This window comes from Leucoraja erinacea, chromosome 7 (genome assembly GCF_028641065.1).
Source record: "Leucoraja erinacea ecotype New England chromosome 7, Leri_hhj_1, whole genome shotgun sequence".
Classification (NCBI taxonomy): domain Eukaryota; kingdom Metazoa; phylum Chordata; class Chondrichthyes; order Rajiformes; family Rajidae; genus Leucoraja; species Leucoraja erinaceus.
The window spans coordinates 32,358,523-32,380,813 of record NC_073383.1 but is presented as its reverse complement, the minus strand read 5'-3'; the positions used below and the strand labels follow the sequence as shown (position 1 = coordinate 32,380,813).

The 22,291-nt window shown below is 47.0% G+C and overlaps 1 protein-coding gene across 1 annotated transcript in view; it reads left to right on the top strand.

Moving 5' to 3' along the window:
* Positions 1 to 22,291, top strand: part of LOC129698840 (cordon-bleu protein-like 1) — a 102,017-nt gene that overhangs the window by 75,266 nt on the left and 4,460 nt on the right. Inside the window, exons 5-12 of the mRNA XM_055638159.1 lie at positions 178 to 219; positions 1,138 to 1,229; positions 2,339 to 2,581; positions 5,751 to 5,889; positions 11,415 to 11,492; positions 12,486 to 12,714; positions 14,130 to 14,209; positions 14,660 to 16,224. Coding sequence (XP_055494134.1) covers positions 178 to 219; positions 1,138 to 1,229; positions 2,339 to 2,581; positions 5,751 to 5,889; positions 11,415 to 11,492; positions 12,486 to 12,714; positions 14,130 to 14,209; positions 14,660 to 16,224 — 2,468 coding nt within the window. The remainder of the gene's footprint in view (positions 1 to 177; positions 220 to 1,137; positions 1,230 to 2,338; positions 2,582 to 5,750; positions 5,890 to 11,414; positions 11,493 to 12,485; positions 12,715 to 14,129; positions 14,210 to 14,659; positions 16,225 to 22,291) is intronic.

The window sequence follows — 22,291 nt, the reverse complement described above, 5'->3', positions numbered from 1 at the left end:
CCACTCCCTCCTCTCCGGTCCACGAGGTGAGCAGAGGCCGGGGGTTGGCGGCAACCTCTCTGGGTTGGTTTTCGTTACCACGGCAGCGAGCCAGGCCCGCAGCCCTGGCACGGTCTTCTACATTCTATGATAAAACCTGGATTGTTAAAATCGTGCCTTCAAATTTATTTTTTTTAGGATTTTTCCAGCATGATATTCCAGGTGAATCCATCCAACAAGGTAAATAACATTTTGGAAATTTGATCTATAAAATAGTGCAGATCATATATTTTGTTCTGGTTTTTGGATTTTCTTTAGTATGAATTTGTGCCTTATGTATGAGTATTTCATACTAGTACCTCTATTTTGTTTTTTCTCTTTCTACATCTTTAGTTTGTCCTATTTTCCCCTGCCCCCACATTCCCCCTTTTCTCACACTCCAGCTTTTAGCATTTGTGCATCTGTCACTGTAATCAGGAAAATCAACTGTAAAATTAGACAATATGTGAGGGTCCTATTTAAGTTAGGTTTATCTTCAGTGTAACTGTATTCCATTTTTGTGTATTCCATCTTATAGAGTCATGTTGCATGGATTTAGACACTTCGGCCAAACCTGTCCATGCCAACCAACATACCGCATCCAATCTAAGCTGCTCCCATTTGGCCGATATCCCTCTAACCTTCTCCTATCCATATCTTTCTAAACCTTTCCTATCCATAGAGTTATATAATACAAAAGCTGGCTCTTCGGCCCAAGTCGCCATTCCGACCAATAGCTAGTCCCATTTGCCTACATTTGGCACATATCCTTCTAAACCTTTCCTATCCATATATTTTTAAGCATTTTCTACCCACTGAATCATGGAGCCATACAGCGTGGAAACAAGCCCTTCAGCCCAACTCGTCCATGTTGACCAAGATGCCCCAGCTGAGCTGGTCTCACCTGTCTGGGTTTGGCCCATATCCCTCTAAACTCCTAGCAATATCTTTCTGAACCTTTCTTCTCCATCGTCTCAAGCTTTCAGTCTTTTTGAAACACTTGTTTGATTTAAAATGTGGAGAATGCTCATGAATGAAAAGATCCCTTTAGAAAATGGACCCAATGATGTGAAAGATGCAGTCAATGTTTAACTTCATTTCCAACGTATTACATTTCAGACCAGGCGCATGCTTCAGGGAATTTAAATCTGGATAAGGAAAACAAAGGATTCTTCAACATTTTTCGACTGAGTAAGAAAAAACGGGAAAAAGTAAGCATTTTATATGAACGTTAATTGTATTACATCTGCCAAAGCTGGCAGTGTAGTTAGTCTGAACTGAACTTCATCAGTTCTCTGCACTTGTGAAATTATCTGTTTAAATAATTGTGCTTAATTGCACATTTGTTTAAGAGCAAAAAGATGCCGTCCTGTACAAATGCTGGTGGAGCGGGTATAGCCGCTGCCTCACAGAGTCAGAGCTCTGGATTCGATCCTGACCTTGGGGTGCAATCTATGTGGAGTTTGCACGTCTCCCAGTGACCACGTGGGTTTCCTGCGGGTGTTCCGGTTTCCTCTCACATCCCAAAGACGTGCGGGTTTATAGGTTAATTGGTCCTCTGTAAATTGCCCCTAAAGTGTAGGATGAGAAAATGGGAAAACATAGAACTAGTGTGAACGGGTGATCGATGGTCGGCGTGGACTCGGTGGGCCCAAGGGCCTATTTCCATGCTGGATCTCTAAAGATAAGGAATCTGACGGGCAACTTCTTTTACATATGGAACGAGCTGCCGAAGGAGGTAGTTGAAGCAGGTAATATACCAATATTTAAAAGACACTTGGACAGATTCATGGATAGGAAAGGGTTTGGAGAGATATGGTCCATCCGTGGGGAGATGGGATTAGTGTAGATGGTGCATGGATAGGAAAGACTCTATGCCACAGATGGCTGTCATCTGGTATTTTTAAAGCAGAGATTTATCAGGTTCTTGTGCAGGAGGGAACTGCAGATGCTGGTTTAAACCGAAGATAAACACAAAATGCTGGAGTAACACAGCACGACAGGCATCATCTCTGGAGAGAAGGAATGGGTGACATTTAGGGTCGAGACCCTTCTTCAGACTGGTTAGGGATAAGGGAAACGAGAAATATAGATGGTAGTGTGGAGAGATATAGAACAATAAATAAAAGATCAGGTTCTTGTTTAGTAAGGGTGTCGGAGAGGTTACGGAGAGAAGGCAGGAGAATGGGGTTGTGAGGGGAAGATAGATCAGCCTTGACTGAATGGCACAGTAGACACGACCTGGACTAGACCTGTAATTACATTTGAATGGACGTGGCAATGTTAGACAGTGAGTTTCATTTTTCCTATGTCTTTTTAGCCAACAAGTGCCCCAGCGACGCCATTAATCAGCCCCCAGAGACCGCTGGGCATGAGCAGCTCCAGTGCCTACTGTCCAACGTATGAATCTAACACCTTGCCCTCGGACCTGCCGAAGAAACGTCAGGCTCCCGCGCCACCCCCGCACATTCCGCAGAGTCCGCAGAAGGAAGCGAGTCAGCAAGCAGCAGTGCGGCCCGTCTCCTGTGTCTTCTCCGATGTCGCTCCGAATGAGTCTGCACAGGTTTGTGATTGAGATGGTTCAATGGTACAATGGTTCAATGGTACAGGTCCGCCACCAATTTCCCATCACCCTTGCTTCCAGAGCCTTTCTGGATTATCTCTTTTGCCGGACCAACAAAGGCCACGGCCTCGAAGAGTAGTCCAACAATACCGGAACAGTCCACCTAGGCTGCTGGGGAGCCGAGACACCGGCCCGCAAAGTGGCCCTCTGAAGTCGGCCATGGGAACGGACCTGCCGGCTCTGGCCAGGCCGGAGTTCCAGAGCCCCGGCCACCATATGGCAAATTGCACCTGCTGATCGGCCACGGATGTCCCGATGAGGTTGGGATCGGCCGCCTCACCCAGCCTGGGCTCCACATTTTCGGGGGGACTTCCAGTGGGGGATATAAAATGTGCTCGTAATTTTGTCTGAATTAAAGGAGATGCCAGACCACCAGTTGCTGGAAAATCAGTGGTGGACCTGTAGTTTATTGTCACATGTACTGAGGCACAGTGGAATTCATTGTTGCATACAGTTCAGTCCAAGTATCACTATTCATAAGCACTTGGGTGCATCTTAGATAAGCATCTCAGATACAGTACAAGTGTATTGTAGTCGTACACTTGGACAGTATACAGAGGCGCCAGGTTAAGAAACATTTTGACCGGTACATGGATAGGGCAAGTTTAGAGGGATATGGGCCAAATGCAGGCAGGTGGGACTAGTGTAGATCGTGGGCAAGTTGGTCGGTGTGGGCAAGTTGGCGAAGGACCTGTTTTCACACTGAATGACTAGTTAGCAAGGAGAATAAAAAAAACACATGAAATGCTTGTGTCTGTCTCTGGAGGATTGGAATTGGATGTAGGGATGTTATGGCCAATCTTGATGTCATTTTGATCAGAGTGTAGCCATACAAAAAAAGACTGTAGGGTCAGTGATGTGGGTGCAGGGAAGAGAATGTAGGGGTGAAAAGGTAGTCAGTCACAACCTTCTCCCCACGGTGGAACCATCCACCAGTAGAGGGTATAACCATAAGGTGAGAGGGAGGAAAGTTTAAAGAAGATGTGCGTGGTAAGTTTTCTTTAGAGAGAGTGGTGGGGCCTGGTACGCGATGCCACGGGGTGGTGGTAGAGACAGCTGCGATAGTGACGTTTAAGCGGCTTTTAGATAGGTACATGGGTATGCAGGGAATGGGGAGTAGACACAAAATGCTGGAGCAACTGACTGGGTCAGGCAGCATCTCTGGAGAGAAGGAATGGGTGATGTTTCGTGTCTTCAGTCTGAGGAAGGGTCTCAACCCGAAACGTCACCCATTCCTTCTCTCAAGAGATGCTGCCTGACCCAGTCAGTTGCTCCAGCATTTTGCATCTACCTTCGATTTAAACCAGCATCTGCAGTTCTTTCCTGCACAGGGAATGTGGGGGGGGGGGGGGGATCATGTGCAGGCAGAGGAAATCAATTTAACTCATCATCATGTTCGGCATGGACATTGTGGGCTGAAGGGCCCGTTCCTGTACTGTTCTGTTCTATGTTCTAAGATACCAGTTAAGCTAATGTGAACACAACATAACTGAAAGAGGAAATGCTGGAAATACTCAGCAGGTCAGGTCACAGCTGTGTGACTTGCAGAATCATTCCAACATTTCCAGCCTCTGCATTTTTATACTTGAAGTCTTTTTAACATGTGGGTCAATCTATGTCTGTGTTATTGTGCGGCCATTCACTATAATGCCATTACTTACTGATAGCACTTTGTTTTTTTGCCCAGGATTGCTGCAGCATTCTTGTGCCTTCATTTGGCAGACTTGGATTGTTTTCTCTGGAGCGTTGAGGAGAGAGACCTGATAGAAGTATCTAAAATTATGAGAGGCGTAGATAGGGTAGACAGTCAGAACCTTTTTAATTTGGTCATAAGGTCATAAATTATAGGAGCAGAATTGGGCCATTCGGCCCATCAAGTCTACTCTGCCATTCAATCATGGCTGCTCTACCTCTCCATCCTAACCCCATTCCCCTGCCGTCTCCCCATAACCTCTAACACCTGTATTAATCAAGAATCTATCTATCTGCGTAAAAATATCCATTGACTTGGCCTCCACAGCCTTCTGTGACAAAGAGTTCACAGATTCCCCACCCTCTGACTAAAGAAATTCCTCCTCATCTTCCTAAAGGAACTTCCTTTAGTTCTGAGGCTATGACCTCTGGTCCTAGCCTCTCCCACTAGTGGAAACATCCTCTCCACATCCACTCTATCCAAGCCTTTCATTATTCAGTAAGTTTCAATGAGGTTCCCCATCATCCTTCTAAACTCCAGTGAATACAGGCCCAGTGCCGTTAGACACTCATCATCATATGTTTGGTTTAGTTTAGAGCTACCACGAGGAAATAGGCCGTTCGACCCACCAAGTCCGCGACCACTAGCACAATCATACACGCTAGGGCCAATTTAAAATTTCCCAAACTTACCTACAAATCTGTACATCTGTTCCTCCAGTAGGAGGGAGGAACTTGAGTGGGAGGAACCTGAGCACCTGGATGAAACCCACCTGCTCACAGGGAGAACGTGCAAACTCCATCCAGACAGCACCTGTAGTCAGGATCAAGCAGGGGCACTGTAAAGCAGCAGGTCTACTGCTGTGCCAGTGTGCCACACCTTTTTCCCAGGGTGGATATGTCAAAGACTAGAGGGCATAGCTTTATGGTGAAAGCGGCAAAGTTTAAAGGAGATGTGTGTTTACACAGGATGCTTGGTGCTCGCAACGCAATGACTGGGGAGGTGTTGGAGGCAGTTACAATAATGGCATCTAAGAGGCAGTTGGACAGGCACATGGATATGCAGGCATTGGAGGGATATGGATCACGTGGAGGCAGAGATTAGTTTAGCATGGACATTGTGGGCCGAAGGGGCTGTACTGTTCTCCGCTCCAGTGTGTCCAGCGCTGACATACTCCTAATATTGGTTTATTTCTTTACAGATAATAGACTTTGTCTTACTCTGGACTTGTCCATGTTCTCCAGAGATCCCGCATGATCCGCTGAGTTTCTCCAGCACCCTGTGTCTTATTTTTGTAAACCGACACCTGCAGTTCCTTGTTTCTACATCTTTGCTTTAGTCTCTCGTGCTAGTGAAGATTGTACACGATGCCTCTCATTCCTGATGTTAATCTTGTCTTCTTTTAATCTGCTTCAGAGCGGGGCGGGACCAGGCAGACCCAGGGCAGGGTCTCTGCCGCACGATGACGCTGCCTCTTCCATGAAGAAGAAACGAAAGGCACCTCTTCCTCCCGGTAAAGCTGCAGACGTCCAGAGGGCTCCTGACCAGGCCAAAGGTTTATCATTGTCTTTATTCTGTGGCTCTGATTCAGATCGGTTTATTATCAATGGTTCAATGGAGCATTTATTGTCGCATGAGCTGCACAATAGGAATGTGAGAGGTAACCTATTCACACAGAGGGTGGTGAGTGCATGGAACAAGCTGCCAGACGAAGTGATTGAGGCAGGACTATTGCGACCTTTAAGAAACATATTGGCAAGTACATGGATATGACGGGTTTAGAGGGATATGGTTCAGATGGGGACATCTTCATAGATGGGACATGTTTGTCGGTGTGGGCAAGTAGGGCCTGTTTCCATGTTGTCTGACTCTATGTGTGAAGTGAAATTTTTAATATTATAAATTGTCCCGTAGAGTACTGGCATACGCTCGAATTCCAATTATCAAGTGTACAGAAATAGTCTACAGAACCCGCATGCACGAGGCGCCATGTTTTGGCTCCATTTTCAAAGTCCCCGCTCTAGTTCTTATGAGCGGTGCCTGTTGCAGGCAAGTCCCAGACTGTTGCAGGCAAGTCCCAGGATGTTGAGGGCCTCCAGGCGTCGCCTTCCTTGGACGCCACGTCCCTCCCCTCGCCCGTCCATCGTCTGTGCCGACCAGCGAACACCCGTACAGCAGTTCTACTCAACACAATAGGGACAAATTACAGAAGCCAATTAACCTACAAACCTATTCATTTTTTGGGATGAGGGAGGAAACCGGAGCACCTGGGGAAAACCCACACGGTCGCCGGGAGAACGTAGAAACTCTGCAAAGATGGCACCTGTTGTCAGGACGACACCTGGGTTTCTGGCACCCTTAATTGTGACATTGACCAGAGCATCTTTGGCATGTAGGAGTTCAAACTGTTGACTTTGACCTAAAGATGAGTTCCATGTTGAAGCATATTTCTGAATACAGATAAAATAACTGCACGTATAATTTATATATTATAAATTGCACGTAAAAATGCAAATCACACACAGGGAGGTTAGAATTTGACTCGGGGGGGGGGGGGGGATCAATGAGCAGCAACGCCTACTTTATGATAGATTGTGACGTGATTGTGGGAAATTGCCATGGGAACCACTTAATGGTAAATTATACGTGCAGTTATTTTATCTGTATTCAGAAATATGCTTCAACATGGAACTGCTAGGAGACTGCAAGGTGACTTGGATAGGCTGGGTGAGTGGGCAAATGTTTGGCAGATGCAGTTTAATGTGGATAAATGTGAGGTTATCCATTTTGGTGGCAAAAACGGGAAAGCAGATTATTATCTAAACGGTGGCCGATTGGGAAAGGGGGAGATGCAGCGAGACCTGGGTGTCATGGTACACCAGTCATTGAAGGTAGGCATGCAGGTGCAGCAGGCAGTAAAGAAAGCGAATGGCATGTTGGCTTTCATAGCAAGAGGATTTGAGTATAGGAGCAGGGAGGTTCTACTGCAGTTGTATAGGGTCTTGGTGAGACCACACCTGGAGTATTGCGTGCAGTTTTGGTCTCCAAATCTGAGGAAGGACATTATTGCCATAGAGGGAGTGCAGAGAAGGTTCACCAGACTGATTCCTGGGATGTCAGGACTGTCTTATGAAGAAAGACTGGATAGACTTGGTTTATACTCTCTAGAGTTTAGGAGATTGAGAGGGGATCTTATAGAAACTTACAAAATTCTTAAGGGGTTGGACAGGCTAGATGCAGGAAGATTGTTTCCGATGTTGGGGAAGTCCAGGACAAGGGGTCACAGCTTAAGGATAAGGGGGAAATCCTTTAAAACAGAGATGAGGAGAACTTTTTTCACACAGAGAGTGGTGAATCTCTGGAACTCTCTGCCACAGAGGGTAGTTGAGGCCAGTTCATTGGCTATATTTAAGAGGGAGTTAGATGTGGCCCTTGTGGCCAAGGGGATCAGAGGGTATAGAGAAAAGGCAGGTACGGGATACTGAGTTGGATGATCAGCCATGATCATATTAAATGGCGGTGCAGGCTCGAAGGGCCGAATGGCCTACTCCTGCACCTAATTTCTATGTTTCTATGTTTCTAACTCATCTTTAGGTCAAAGTCAACAGTTTGAACTCAGTCGTGCTTGGCCACCTGACAGCATCTCATTGGCCATCTGTCTTGTCACGTGCTTCCGATTATTAGCAAACAGGGAGTTATCTTTTGCACGCTGACCTTAAGAATGGGAACGTAAGGGAACAAGGACCTTATGATACATGTTTAATTTGGTTTAGTTTATCGTCATATGTACCGGGATACAGTTGTTGTGTGCTATCCAGTCAGCGGAAAGACTACATATACATCATTACAATCTAGCTGGCCACAGTGCACAGATACAGAATAAAGGGAATTACGTTTAATGCAAGATAAAGTCCAGTAAAGTCTGATTAAAGTTAATCGGAGGGTCTAATGAGGTAGAAAGTAGCTCGGGACCGCTCTCTAGTTGTTGATCGGATGGCTCAGTTTCAGTTGATAGGATGGTTACAGCGTGGAAGAAACTGTCCATGAATCTGGAGGTGTGCGTTTTCATACTTCTGTACCTCTTGCCTGATTGAATGGGGGGAGTGACTGGGGTGAGACTGGTCTCTGATTATGCTGGTGACCTTGCCGAGGCAGTGTAAAGTGTAGATGGAGTCAATGGAAGGGAGGTTACTTTCACATCCCAGAAGATAGCAGGAGAGGTTGGCATGTAGGTTGGCAGGAGAAGATGTATGAGACACTGGATTAGTTGAGAATAACACATGAGAGTACAGAGGTTGTATATAAGTACTAAAAAAAGTACTGCTTTAGTTTAGAGATACAGCATTGAAAACAGGCCCTTCGGCCACCGAGTCCACACTGATCATTGATCACCTTTTCACCCATTCTATATTACCTGACTCTCATCCACTCCCTACACACAAAGGGCAATTTACAGAGGCCAATTAAACTACAAACTTGCATATCTTTGGAATGGGGAGGAAACCAGAGCACCCAGAGGAAACCCACTTGGTCACAGGGAGAATGTGAAAACTCCACACACATACTGCACCCGTAGGCAGGATTGAAACCAGGTCTCTGGCACTGTGAGGCAGCTGCTCTACCAGCTGTGCCATTGTGCTGCCCTATTTTATTTTTGCCCTATTTAGATTTATTATGGTCATTTGGCGAGACGGGCAGGTTGAGTAAAATGATTTTTATTGTGAAACAACAAACAAGTTAGAGTACTCGAGAATCGCATGCTGGGTCAGCCAACTGTATAATAGCTCCTGCTACTCGAGAGGAGCGCTGTCGACTGATCACGTGATGGCGCCGGCCAATAACGAGGGTACGCACTTCCCCAAGCCACCACTAGGTGCCACTACAGTCACATGTACAGAGATACAGTGAAAAGCTTAGCTTTGCATGCAATCCAAACAGATCAGATAATACCATACATAAATAGAATCGTCAAACTCAAATATAATACAGATATTCTGCCCCGCATATCTTCCAGCTCTCTCTCCCATCCCCCCAAACATTAGTCCCTGAGGAGATACCCTACCCTCCGCTCTCTCAGGTTTCAGGCTTCCGATCCGAAACATCACTGATCCATATTCTCCAGAGATGCTGCCTGACCTGCTGAGTTACTGCAGATTTCAAGTGCACTCTTGTAATTTTGACCAGATTAAAGGAGGTGCCAGACCATCAGATGCTTGCAGGTAGATAAAAATGCTGGAGAAACTCAGCGGGTGAGGCAGCATCTAGTCGAGCCAAAAGTCACCTATTCCTTCGCTCCATAGATGCTGCCTCACCCGCTGAGTTTCTCCAGCATTTTAGCAGTTTACCTCCAAATAAAAGAGTTGTTGCCTTTACTATCTGCAATGGCTCTCAACTTATCTACCTTCGATTTTTCCAGCATCTGCAGTTCCTTCTTAAATATCAGTTGCTAAAAAATCAGTGGTGGACCTGTATACAGATTTCCTTGTGTTGTAATTCCAAGATTGCGCCACCTGCTGGCAGTTAGGATACCTGCAAGAACTTGGCAGAAATCTCCTGCCTCAGTCCACTGTACTGGTTCAAAATACACAGGACAAATGAAAGGGGACAGAGAGAGAAGAGCAGGTGATTTGTTAAGTCGAACCATTATGTGCAGTGCCTCACAGCGTCAGAGACCCGGGCTCGATCCTGACTACGGGTGCTGTCTGTATGGAGTTTATACGTTTTCCCTGTGACTGCGTGGGTTTTCTCCTGGTGCTTCGGTTTCTTCCCACACTCCAAAGACATCCGAGTTTGTAGGTTACTTGGCTTTGGTAAAATTGTTAATTGTCCCTAGTGCGTAGGATAGTGCTAGTGTATGGGGTGATCGCGGGGCAGCGTGGAACCGGTGGGCCAAAGGGCCAGTTTCCGCCTTGTATCTCTGAAGTCTAAATTGTGATTTGAATTTCCAGCGTGACATAAAAACGATATTGTCATTTTGGTAAATGGTGCTTTATTGTCATAGGTTCAAACGCACAGTGAAATTCTTTTTTTGCCTCCAGTTCAGTGAAGTATTGCTATACCCAAGTACAATCCCCGATTAGCAATGTGTACAGAAATAGTCCACTGAGCCCGCATGCAAGAGGTGCCAGGTTTTTGTGCAATTTTCACAGACCAGTCCCGATCAGCGTGCCCAATCCAGGCAAGCCCTAGGCTGCCGTAGGGCCTCCAGCCGTCGCCTTCCTTGCACATCTGGATTGTTCAGCGAGCCAACGTCTGTCCCTCTCCTTACCCGTCCACCTTTGTCCCCAGGGTCGCCTCCCACAGCTGACCATGATGGGGTCAGGCCACACCCCGGTTCCCTCTCCTCTCCTACCGGCCTCGCTCCTCGTGTCCGCCGGTGCTGGCTCCCTCCTCTCCAGTCTCCGGACTTCGGGGGACGAACTGGGTCCGGATTATCAGCTTTTCCCTACACATCGGGACCCACCAGGTGAACTCAGAGAATATACCACAGCAACAAGGAACTGCAGGTGCTGGTTTACAAAAAAAGACACAAAGTGCTGGAGTAGCTCAGCGGGTCAGGCAGCATCTCTGGAGAACATAGTTTCGCTTTCTCCCCCTCCACAATCAGTTTGAGGAAGGGCTAGTTTTGATAAGGAATTTGCAACAGGGTATAGAGAGTGCAGGATAGTGTTGCAGCATTTTATGTTGCAGTTACAGAGGAAAAAGTGCAAGAGTTGCAATGAGGTAGGTTGGCAAATTGGGACTAAGCCATAGCTTATGGGTGGGCCGTTCAGTCGTCTGATAACAGAGGGGCAGAAGCTGTTCCTGAGTCTGGTGGTGCACGCTTCTGTATGTTCTACGAATGGGAGTGGGGAGAAGAGAGAACAAACAGAGTGAAAAAGATTACGTTGGCTGCTTTCCTGAATCTAGTTAACTGACTTGTAAACTGTACACTGTTCTGGTTGAATGATTTGTGTTGAGATTTCAATTATGGTATTGTTCCTTAATTAATTAAGCAATTAAATAATTAAATTAAGTAATTATGTGATTAAATAAATTAAATTCCAGTCTGAACCAAAATGTCACTTATTTCTTTGACAGATTCTGATCTGGGATCCTGTCCAACGCCTGACACTGAAGATAAGGCTTTTGCTGCTAAAATGTCATCCAGCGATCAAGGTAAAAGGCTTCTAATTTATTGGCAACGTACACTCTTCACCAAGAACTAGCCGTGTTCGGGTTCCTTGGGATTCTGAGCAACGTACCCATTTTCAAAATGTAGTTTTAGTTGGGTTTTAATAATTTAAATCAATTTCAAGTTCAATCAATCCTTTTTTTAGAGATGCAATGTGGAAACAGGGTCCACGCTGACCAGCGATCACCCCGTACAATAGTTCCATGTTATTCCAGTTTCACATCCTGCACACTAGGGGTAATTTAGAAGCAAATAGAAGCCAATTACCTACAAACCTGTACGTCTTTAAAATGTGGGAGGAAACCGGAGCACCCAGAGAAAATCCAGGGAGCTGCAGGGAGAACATACAAACCACCCTGTCAACTCATGCCGTCACTTTTAGTGAGCTATAGACTTTCTGACCATGGATACATTTCACATGCCAACAAAATTAATTTCAGAGTTAGTTCACATCTTCTAGCAGGCCCAAACAAAACTAGTGGTATACACCTCGTACCTTACCTTGTGTGTGAAAATGTTGCCCCTCAGGTTCCTGTTAAAGCTTTCCCCTCTCACCTCCAACCTTTGTCCTCTGCTTCTTGATTCCCCTCCCGTGGTCAAAAAGACCCTGCACATTCATTTTTCCAAATGTCATTTAGTTTAGTGTGGTTTAGAGACACAGTGCGGAAACTGGCCCTTCGGCCCACCGATCCTCGTCGATCAGTGATCCAGCACTATCCTACACACTAGGGACAATTTACGATTTTTACCAAAGTCAATTAACCTACAAACCTGTACCTCTTTGGAGTGTGGGAGTAAACAGGAGCACCCGGAGAAAACCCACGGGGAGAACATACAAGAACGGGGAGAACAAATTCCAAAATTCAAATCAGAAGGGTGCACGTTCGGTTGTAGAAGCTTTCCACTTTGAGAAATGTTGGGACATTTGGTTCATTAGTGTTGATGCTGATACATGGCCCTGGTTTCTCTGTGTCCAGCTGGCATTGGATCTGAAAATAACCTTGAGGAGATTGTGGAAATGGAAGAGTCGAGGGCTCCAGACGTTGGTGCAGGAGATGGCCGTGTTCAGAAGGAGGAGACAACAAACCCTCATCGAACCGAAGGTCAACCATCAAAACGTGCACGGATATCAGCATCTGACCACGTGAATCTTCCTGATGTATCTACAATAGCCAATATAGACACTGAGATTAAATTGGACAGCAGGTGAGAACTAATGGAGACAGGTTTATGTGGCCTCGTTGATTCCTGCAAATCCGTTTAACCATCTACTCTCTCCGAAGGCCACAGTGCTCTGTCCACTTGTATGCAGCTCCACAGTCAACCTCCAGTCAGTATGCTCAATATTTCCCCCACTTCCACACCTGTACAAGGTCTTTAAGGGCCTGTCCCACCGGCATGCGATTGCATGCATCTAGCGTGACCAAACATGGTCGCTTGAGGCATACGGCCTCGCGGGGCCAGTCCCACTTCGACTGAGGCGTAGGCTTATGGAGTTGTGCGGGGCTCTGTTTGAAAATCCCGCGTGTCAACGGCCTGTCGGCCCGCAGCCGCATTGAGGCCAAACGCAACGTCTCTACGGGCGTACGCAGCATCTCGACGCCGTACGCAGCGTCTTGACGTCGTACGCAGCGTCTTGACGGCGTACGCCTAGCGCGTGGCATAGCGCGATGACGTCACCGCCCGACGCCGTGCAACATCCAAATTCAGTAGGCCCGGCTCCTGCCCAGCTGATTGGTGAGTTTGACGTAAATTACGTCACGCGCGAACTTTGTGTGTACTTAGCGCATACTCAGTGCGAGCTCTGCTTCCATTTGGTCGCGCTAGACGCATGCAATCGCATGCTGGTGGGACAGGCCCTTTAGGCTTAGGTTCAGTTTTACTATCGGCGTAGAATGGAAAGCTTACTTTTACATGGTGTCAAATCAAATCGAATAATACTGTACATTAATACAATCAAGCCAAAATCAGAGGGTAGTCCATATCTGAAACGAGCTGTCAGAGGAAGCTCTAGAAGTTTAGTTCATTAATGTCACGTGTACTGAGGTGGGTGAAATACTTTGTTTGCATGCTATCCAGTCAAAGCAAAGACTATACATGATTACAGTCAAGCCATCCACAGTGCACATGTAGGGTCCAACATTTAGTGCAAAATAAAGTTCAATTAATGATAGTTAGGTCTCCAACGAGGTGGATGGGAGGTTAGGACCGCTATCTGGTTGTTGATGGATAGTTCAATCGCCTGATAACAGCTGGGAAGAAACTGTCCCTGAATCTGTAGGTGTGTGTGTTCACACTTCTGTACCTCTTGCCTGATGGGAGAGGGGAGAAGAGGGAGTGACCGGGATGAGACTGGGCCTGGATTACGCGGATACAATTACGACAATTGTAGGAATATGGGACCAGCTAACTTGGTCAGCATGGGCAAGGTGAGCCGAAGGGCCTGTTTCTGCGCTGTACACTCAGATCACCATGGTGCTTTGCTTTTTGACCTCGTCCCTCTCACTATTGTTTTGTTTGAAATTGTTCAAGTATTCAGCAAAATAATTGGTATATTAACAGATTAACAGGATAAGCCTATATTTATACTTTATGTTCCCAATTTGTTTGTGTATCTTCAGTGGAGGTGGAGCTGAACAGAACTCCAGTCAAGTCGCTGTGGAGCATGAGGATAAAGACCTTTCACCGGGTAACAGTTCTGGTAAGTGCCTCGTAAACCAGGGAATCTGGAACTGTACACTTTCAAATTCCTACTTGTGTAGAATTAGCGCGAGGTTGGGCAAGCTAGGACCATTTCTCTCCCCTCTACTTTCAGTCTGAAGAAGGATCCCAACCCGAAATGTCACCCATCCTTTTTCTCCAGAGATGCTGCCTGACCTGCTGAGTTACTCCTGCACTTTGTGTCTATCTACAGTATAAATCAGCATCTGCAGTTCCTTTCTACACAACTTTATTTTAAGTTTAGTTTATTGTCACGTGTACCAAGGTACAGTGAAAAGCTTTAGTTGCGTGCTAACCAGTCAGGGGAAAGACAATACATGCCCGCAGTGTGCAGATAGTACTCATCACCTTGTACATTGCACATGAATCGCTAATATTTCTGGAAGTATTTTATCGTGCAAGTAAATAGATTTTATTTTTTCCGTTTCAGTCGATGAGCAACCAATTGCAGAAAATGTAAGTGAGGAAGTACATCCGAGAAGTTCTGAAGAAACATCAGGGTTGATTCCATCGGGTAATGGCGGAACAGGAGACGCAGCAACAAGTCTTCTGCCGAAAGATTCTACGGAAAGATTTGAAGGTTTTCAGTCGACCAATGTAGCCTTCCAAGACCAGCAAGTGAGGTCTGAGACAACGGAGGTAAATGAGGTGAAAGTTGCAGAGGTTAGATCCGAAGAAGTTAACAAAACACTGGACTTCCAGCCTGCTCATGGTACCAAGACTGTAAATGATACTGTTAACCCGTCACGTGGGCAAAGTGTGAAAAACGTTGCTGAAAACACGGGTGACTCAGGAAGCAATAATTTCAGAGTGCCTCGGTCTTCTCAGCAGCACAACCGTGTGTCTGTCTCAACCGCCACGTCAACAGAGCCAACCGCACACAACCTCTCTGACAAGGAAAATTTGCACGTTGCTAATGAGCGAGTTACCGAGCCTTCAACGTTACCTCGCTCTGAGGCGCAGTTGACTGATGATACAGTTGTAATGCCAAAAAGTCCAACAAAGACTCCAATGATCTACAGGTCTGAATCTGAGCCCAAACCCAAGCCATCTAATGAAATTACAAGAGACTATATACCCAAGATTGGAATGACCACCTATAAAATTGTCCCTCCAAAATCATTGGAAAAGAGTTCATTCGGACCCATGCCAGAAGTTCAAAGAGTGGATCAACAAACTCCTGCCCACGATAATGTCCCAGAGTCTAATATTACAAAACAGTCGTCAAACCACTCTAGACCGCTGGCGCCTCTTGCACAGGAGGTGACGGACATTCGACAAGAAGCTCAGGGTAACGTGTTGAGAACCGTCCCCATCGACTCTGCAACCCCTTCCCCTGGCACTGAATCAACGGTTTCTAAGTCGGTTGTTGACAATGAGTCTGAACCTCTCAGGGAAACAGTTACCAAAAGATCACAGAGTACTTCAGAGAAGAAAATGAGGCCTGGATCTGTCTTCCTCCAGCTCCATAAGAGAACCACGGGTCAGTACGTTACATCTGCGCTCGCCAGAAGTTCCAGTTTACCTTCTCAGTCCAGCTTGGATGGAGCACAGGAAGAAAATGGAGTGTCCTTTCAGGATTTTAGCCCGACAAAAACCATCGATGGGGAGATCATAATCCCTCCACCACCAGAATTCGCTGGTGCAGCTGAAGAGAAGGTCCAAAGAGAGTTGTCCAAAGCTGGTGGGACTTCAGCATCCCGACCTCCCCAGCCTCCCAAAGTAGCAAAGAAGCCATCCATACGACTCAACCCAGCAACTCTTCGAACTACTGCTGCTTCCAAAACGTACACTCCTACCTCCCCGTCGCCCTTTGCCCTAGCCGTGTCCTCGGCGGTCAGGAAAACTCAAACAAATGCACCGTGTTCGATTAAACCGAAGCACCTTGAAGCCAACTCGTCAAGCCAGTCTTCTCCCACAGACTTTGGAAACAAAGAATTGCATCAAGCTTCTACAGTTCATCAGGAGTCCAACAACAGCAACATACCAAAGCAGGTAACTCAGCAAGGATCGCTAGTTGGAGACACAAGGAACTGCAGATGCTGGAATCTTGAGCAAAGCGCAAAGCTGGAGGACGTCAGTGGGTCAGGCAGCATCTGTGGACTGATTGGACAGACCATGTTTTGGGTGGAACCCTTCTTAAGGCTGACAATAATGTTTTGGGTCGGAAGACACTGAAGAAAGGTTCCATTGTCTGTCTATTCCTTCCATCGAAGTCAAACTATGGCAGGACTTGGACAGTGAATGGTAGGATCCTGAGGAGTGTTGTGGAACATAGGGCTCTAGGAGTGCAAGCACATAGTTCCTGAAAGTGGTGCCACGAGTAGATAGGATGGACATGAATGCTTTTGTTACATCAGCCTTCATCAATCAGAATATTGAGTATAGAAGTTGGGATGTTGTGTTGCAGTTGTACAATATGTTAGTGATGTTGGAGTAATATGTTCAGTTTTGGTCAGCCGGCTATAGGAAGGATGACTGTAAGCTGGAGAGGAAGAGAAGGTTCATGAAGATGTTGCGTGGATTTGAGGGCTTGAGCTAAAGGGAGAGGTTGAGCAGGTTAGGGCTTTTTGAAGTGATCTTATGGAGATGTATAAAATCACGAGGGGACAGTTAGGGTGAACGCAGTCTTTTGCCCAGAGTAAGGGAATCAAAAAAACAGAGGGAATAGGTTTAAGGTAAGAGGGGGGGGGGGGGGGGGGGAAATGTTTCAAGGGATATGGACCAAATGCAGGCAGGTGGGACTAGTGTAGATGGGGCACCTTGGTTGGCATTGGCAAGTTGGTAGAGAAGCCTGTTTCCGTGCTGCCTGATGCTGAATTCATCCAGCACTTTGTGTTTGCATAGGATTACTTAATAGTGGTTGTTTCAGAGTAGTAAACTTGATACACAAATGTCATTTCAGGAGTTTCTATTTTTTCCTTGCAAAGTAACACACATAATTTGAGTCTGATGAAGGGTCTCCAGCCAAAACATCAACTATTCCTTCTCTCCAGAGATGCTGCCTGACCCGCTGAGTTACTCTAGGATTTTGAGTCTATCTTCGTGTAAACCAACATCTGCAGTTCCTTGTGAGACATACAATTAAAATTCCAAATGCAAGTCCTAGTCATTGTGTTGTACTTAATTCGTTATTTTCAAGTACAGGTGCACAACCTTTTATCCGAAAGCCTTGGGACCAGACACTTTTCGTAATTCAGAATTTGTCGGTCTTCGGAATGGAAATTTTTTAGCGTAGATTTTAATGGCTGGCTCAGTGGTAGAGTGTTCGGCTCATATCCGCAAGGTCGCGAGTTTGCGCCTTGATCCCGGCAGTTACTCGGTCGCGAGTTTGAGTCTTCAATGTCGTTTTTTTCTTGCAGAATAAATGTTTGTATGAAATGCAGTGTAGGAGAGGTGTACTGACTGTGTGGGCAGAACTTTGGAAGTGATTGCCCACCAGTCTAAAAAGCCGCTGTGTCTCCCTGTCCCTGGGATAGCAGGGGGCGATCAAACAGCACAATACCCCCCTCCCCCTCCAACTCCAGAGAAATCCGCTCCCCGATGGGCCGCTACGGCGACAAGTGGCAGTTTGCCCACAGCCCGAGCTGCGCCACCCCAAGAACACCTTGCACACCATCAGCTTCTGCCCCTACGTGTTCCTCTGGAGTTGGAGCGGGGCTGGGCTGGAGTTGCTGCTGGCTGTGGGTCTCTGGGATCTCCGTGCTTGCAGTGGGCCTGGGGGTCGCTGTCCCGTTGGTCCTGACGTCTCCGGCCACCCCCCTGGACTGGAACTGAGACTGGGAACTGTACCGCCCTTGCCCCCTCCCTCTGCAACTGAGGTTCCTCTGTAGTTGGAGCGGGGCTGGGCTGCTGTTGGCTGTGGGTCTCTGGGATCTCCGTGCTTGTGGTGGGCCTGGTGGTCGACGACCAATTGGTCCTGACGTCTCCGGTGACTGCACTGGCCTGCAGCCATCGCCGACGTGAAAACAGTACAAAGCCCCCGCGCCGGTGCAATGAGCGGGGTGCTGGAGAGGGGAGGGATGGGGTCACACACATGGCCGGGGAGCAGAGGGGTGTAGGTGGGGTGAAACTGAAGGGAGCGACAATCTGCTGCTGCCTGCACGCTGAGTTAAAAAGTTCCCACGCAAGACCCACGATACACTGTGTATCGTGTCTACCGTGGGAACTTTTTAACTCAGCGGGCAGGTAGCAGCATATTGTCAATTATTAACCCTCCCGCGCAATATACTCTCATCTTCTCATTTATGAATGGGGATTTAGTTCCCCTTTCTTCGAGGACCGACCGGAGGTTCCGCTGTCACCTCTGCGGGCCGCCCTCGGTGAACGTCCTGTCTCCCTGTCCCAGGGAGAGCAGGGGGCGATCAAACAGCACAATACCCCCCTCCCCCTCCAACTCCAGAGGAATCCGCTCCCCGATGGGCCGCTATGGTGACAAGTGGCAGTTCGCCCACAGCCCGAGCTGCGCGACCCCAAGAACAAGACGTACCCCTTGCACACCATCAGCTTCTGCCCATACGGGGAGCGTGTTCCTCTGGAGTTGGAACGGGGCTGGGCTGGAGTTGCTGATCTGGGATCTCCGTGCTTGCAGTGGGCCTGGGGGTCGGTGTTCCGTTGGTCCTGACGTCTCCGGTGACTGGCACTGTGCTGCTAACATCGCAACGTGAAGACAGTACAAAGCCCCCGCGCCGGTGCAATGAGCTGGAGAGGGGAGGGAAGGGGTCACACACATGGCCGGGAAGCAGAGGGGTGTAGGTGGGGTGAAACTGAAGGGAGCGACAATCTACTGCTGCCTGCACGCTGAGTTAAAAAGTTCCCACGCAAGACTCACGATACAATGTGTATCGTGAGTCTACCGTGGGAACTTTTTAACTCAGCTGGCAGGTAGCAGCATATTGTCAATTATTAACCCTCCCGCGCAATATACCCTCACCTTCTCTTTTATGAATGGGGATTTAGTTCCCCTTTCTTCGAGGACCGACCGGAGGTTCCGCTGTCACCTCTGCGGGCCGCCCTCGGTGAACGTTTTCAAGGACCTTTCTTCAAGGACCGAAAAAATGTCGCTATTCAGAGGTTTTCGTTATTTGGATCTTCGGATAAAAGGTTGTGCACCTGTATAATTGTTCATCGTCTGTCTGGAGAATTTAATTTGAATCCGATATTTTGACCTTATCAGAAATTTGGGTAAACGTGTAACACGACTTAAAAAAAAAAGCCCTCCGTGACATTTCTCGTGTTAAACTATATACACTGATATATCATATGAAGGAAGGGAAATATTTACTCGGAGACACAAGGAACTGCAGATACTGGGATCTCAAAGTGCAAAACTCAAAGTGCTTGAAGAACTCAGTGGAGGGATCTGTGGAGGGAATGGAAAGGTGATGTTTCAGGTTGGGACCCTTCTTTCCTCTCCATTGTACACTCGACTGCCATTCCTGAGTCCCCCATTTCCCCTCTTTCTCCTCCCCCTGACCCCTTCCGCCCATATCCCTCCCTCAGGTTTTATATTTCACTCCTCCTCTTCTCTCCTTATCTGACACCTTTTGTCTCCTTTTCACCACCAACTTCTGTCACTTACTTCCCCCATCTGTGAATTACCCTCCTCACCTGTATCCACCAACCACTCGCCAGGTTTTGTCCCACCCCCACCTCGCTTTTCCAACTCCCCCCCCCATCACATCAGTCTGAAGAATGGACAACACAGTGGTACAACTGGTTGAGCTGATGCCTCGCAGCGACAGAGACCCGGGTTCGATTCTGACCTCGGCTGCTCTCTGTGGAGTTTTCATGTTCTCCCCGCGACCACGTGGATTTCCTCTGGGTGCTCCGGTTTCCTCACACAACCCAAAGATATGTGATGGTTTGTAGGTTGATTGGCCGTAATGTAATGTGTAGGGAGTGGATGTGAAAGTGGGATAACATAGAAATAGTGTGAATCGGTGATTGATGGTCGGAGGGCTGTTTCCCTGCTGTATCTCTAAACTAAACTAAAGGTTGCAGATTTGAAACATCATCTGTCCATTCCCCCCGCAGATGTTGCCTGACCCGCTGAGTTCCTCCAGCACTTTGTGTTTTGCTGAAATATTTAGTCAGGTTGTATACAAACCATTATTTCCCAGGTAGCAGCTGTACTAAATCAGATAGACAAGACACAAAAGACAAAAGGTACAGGAGTATGTCATTCGGCCCTTCGAGCCAGCACTGCCATTCAATGTGATCATGGCTGATCATCCCCAATCAGTACCCCGTTCCTGCCTTCTCCCCATATCCCCTGATTCCGCTATCTTTAAGAGCCCTATCTGGCTCTCTCGTGAAAGTATCCAGAGAATTGGCCTCCACCGCCCTCTGAGGTAGAGAATTCCACAGACTCACAACCCTCTGTGAGAAAAAGTGTTTCCTCGTCTCCGTTCTAAAATGGCTTACCCCTTATTCTTAAACTGTGGCCCCTGGTTCTGGACTCCCCCAACATCGGGAACACGTTTCCTGCCTCTAGCGTGTCCAAACCCTTAATAATCTTATATGTCTCAATAAGATATCCTCTCATCCTTCTAAATTCCAGAGTGTACAAGCCCAGCTGCTCCATTCTATCAACATCTGACAGTCCCGCCATCCCGGGAATTAACCTTGCAAACCTACACTGCACTCCCTCAATAGCAAGAATGTCCTTCCTCAAAGTTGGAGACCAAAACTGCACACAATACTCCAGGTGTGGTCTCACTAGGGCCCTGTACTAATCCTGCCGTAAGAATATACGCAAAAGTATTCTGAACTGAACCATGTGCTAATTCCTTCCCCTGGCAGAATTTAGCAGATGTGAAATTGCTAGTAACGTTCTTGGTCCATTTCCCAGGGACCTTTTCTCCACGGTCTGCCAGTTTTTACTATGAACGTTTCAAAGCATATATCTAAAATGCTTGGTTCGCAGCAGGATCTCGATAGAAATGCTGCCTCACAACACCAAAACCTGGGTTCGATGCCTGACCGACGTTGATCTCTGTACAGAGACATGACGTTTCCCCCAGCCCCGAAGTGGGCTTTCTATAATGGAGCCTCCCACATCCCAAGCCCTCAGCAGGTTTTGAGGTTGACCCCTGTAGAGGGGAAGAGTGTAGGAATGAACTAGAGTTCCTCTTGGGTTTCAAGAAGAACTTTCGCCATTGCATTTGTTTAAAGCTCACATGAGATTTTTTGCCACATGTATGGATGAGCTAAAGATATGGAGGAACAAAATGTTGGATATGGGCCTGGTTCACACTATGGTCCATGTACGAGGCACTACGGTGGCGCAGCGATAGAGTGACCTGATAAACACCATAAACTTGAGTTACGATCCTGACTAGGGTGCAACACTGTACTAGAGTTTGTACGTTCTCCCCGCACTGCGTGGGTTTTCTCATGGTTTCCTCAAACATCCCAAAGACGTGCAGGTTTTGAGGTTAATTGGCTTCTGTAAATTGTCCCTAGAGTGTAGGAATGAACTAGTGTATGGGTGAGGTTTCAAGAAGAACTTTTCGCCATTGCATTTGTTTAAAGCTCACATGAGATTTTTTGCCACATGTATGGATGAGCTAAAGATAAGGAGGAACAAAATGATGGAATTTAAGGGTGTGGTTTCTCACTCTGTATTGTAGAGCGGAAACAAAATATCCCCATCTACATCTGTGACCTGATACCTGGGGGATCTTGATATCACTCTAAACTAGATAGCGATCCATGTACCTGTAGAATATGTATTTTAAACATTGTGATAGTACCGCCTGCCTCATAGGTCCTCGCAGCTGATTATAAGAGTCAGGAAGTCCATATAACAATTACAGGGCTTCGGAAAACAGGACAAGGGACCCTTCTAGTCCGAATACATAATCTGGCTAGTGCATATACCTGCGCTCAGACCTTGAGATTTCCATTCCCTTCCCATGGATGAGAAGTATCCAATGATTTTTAAATGATGATACAATTTAACCTGTTCATTCCACAGACCTTCACTGGAGAGCTCATTCATGCCCATCTACCACTCTCCCAACTACCTGAAGTTTGGCCCATATCACCCTAAACTTCA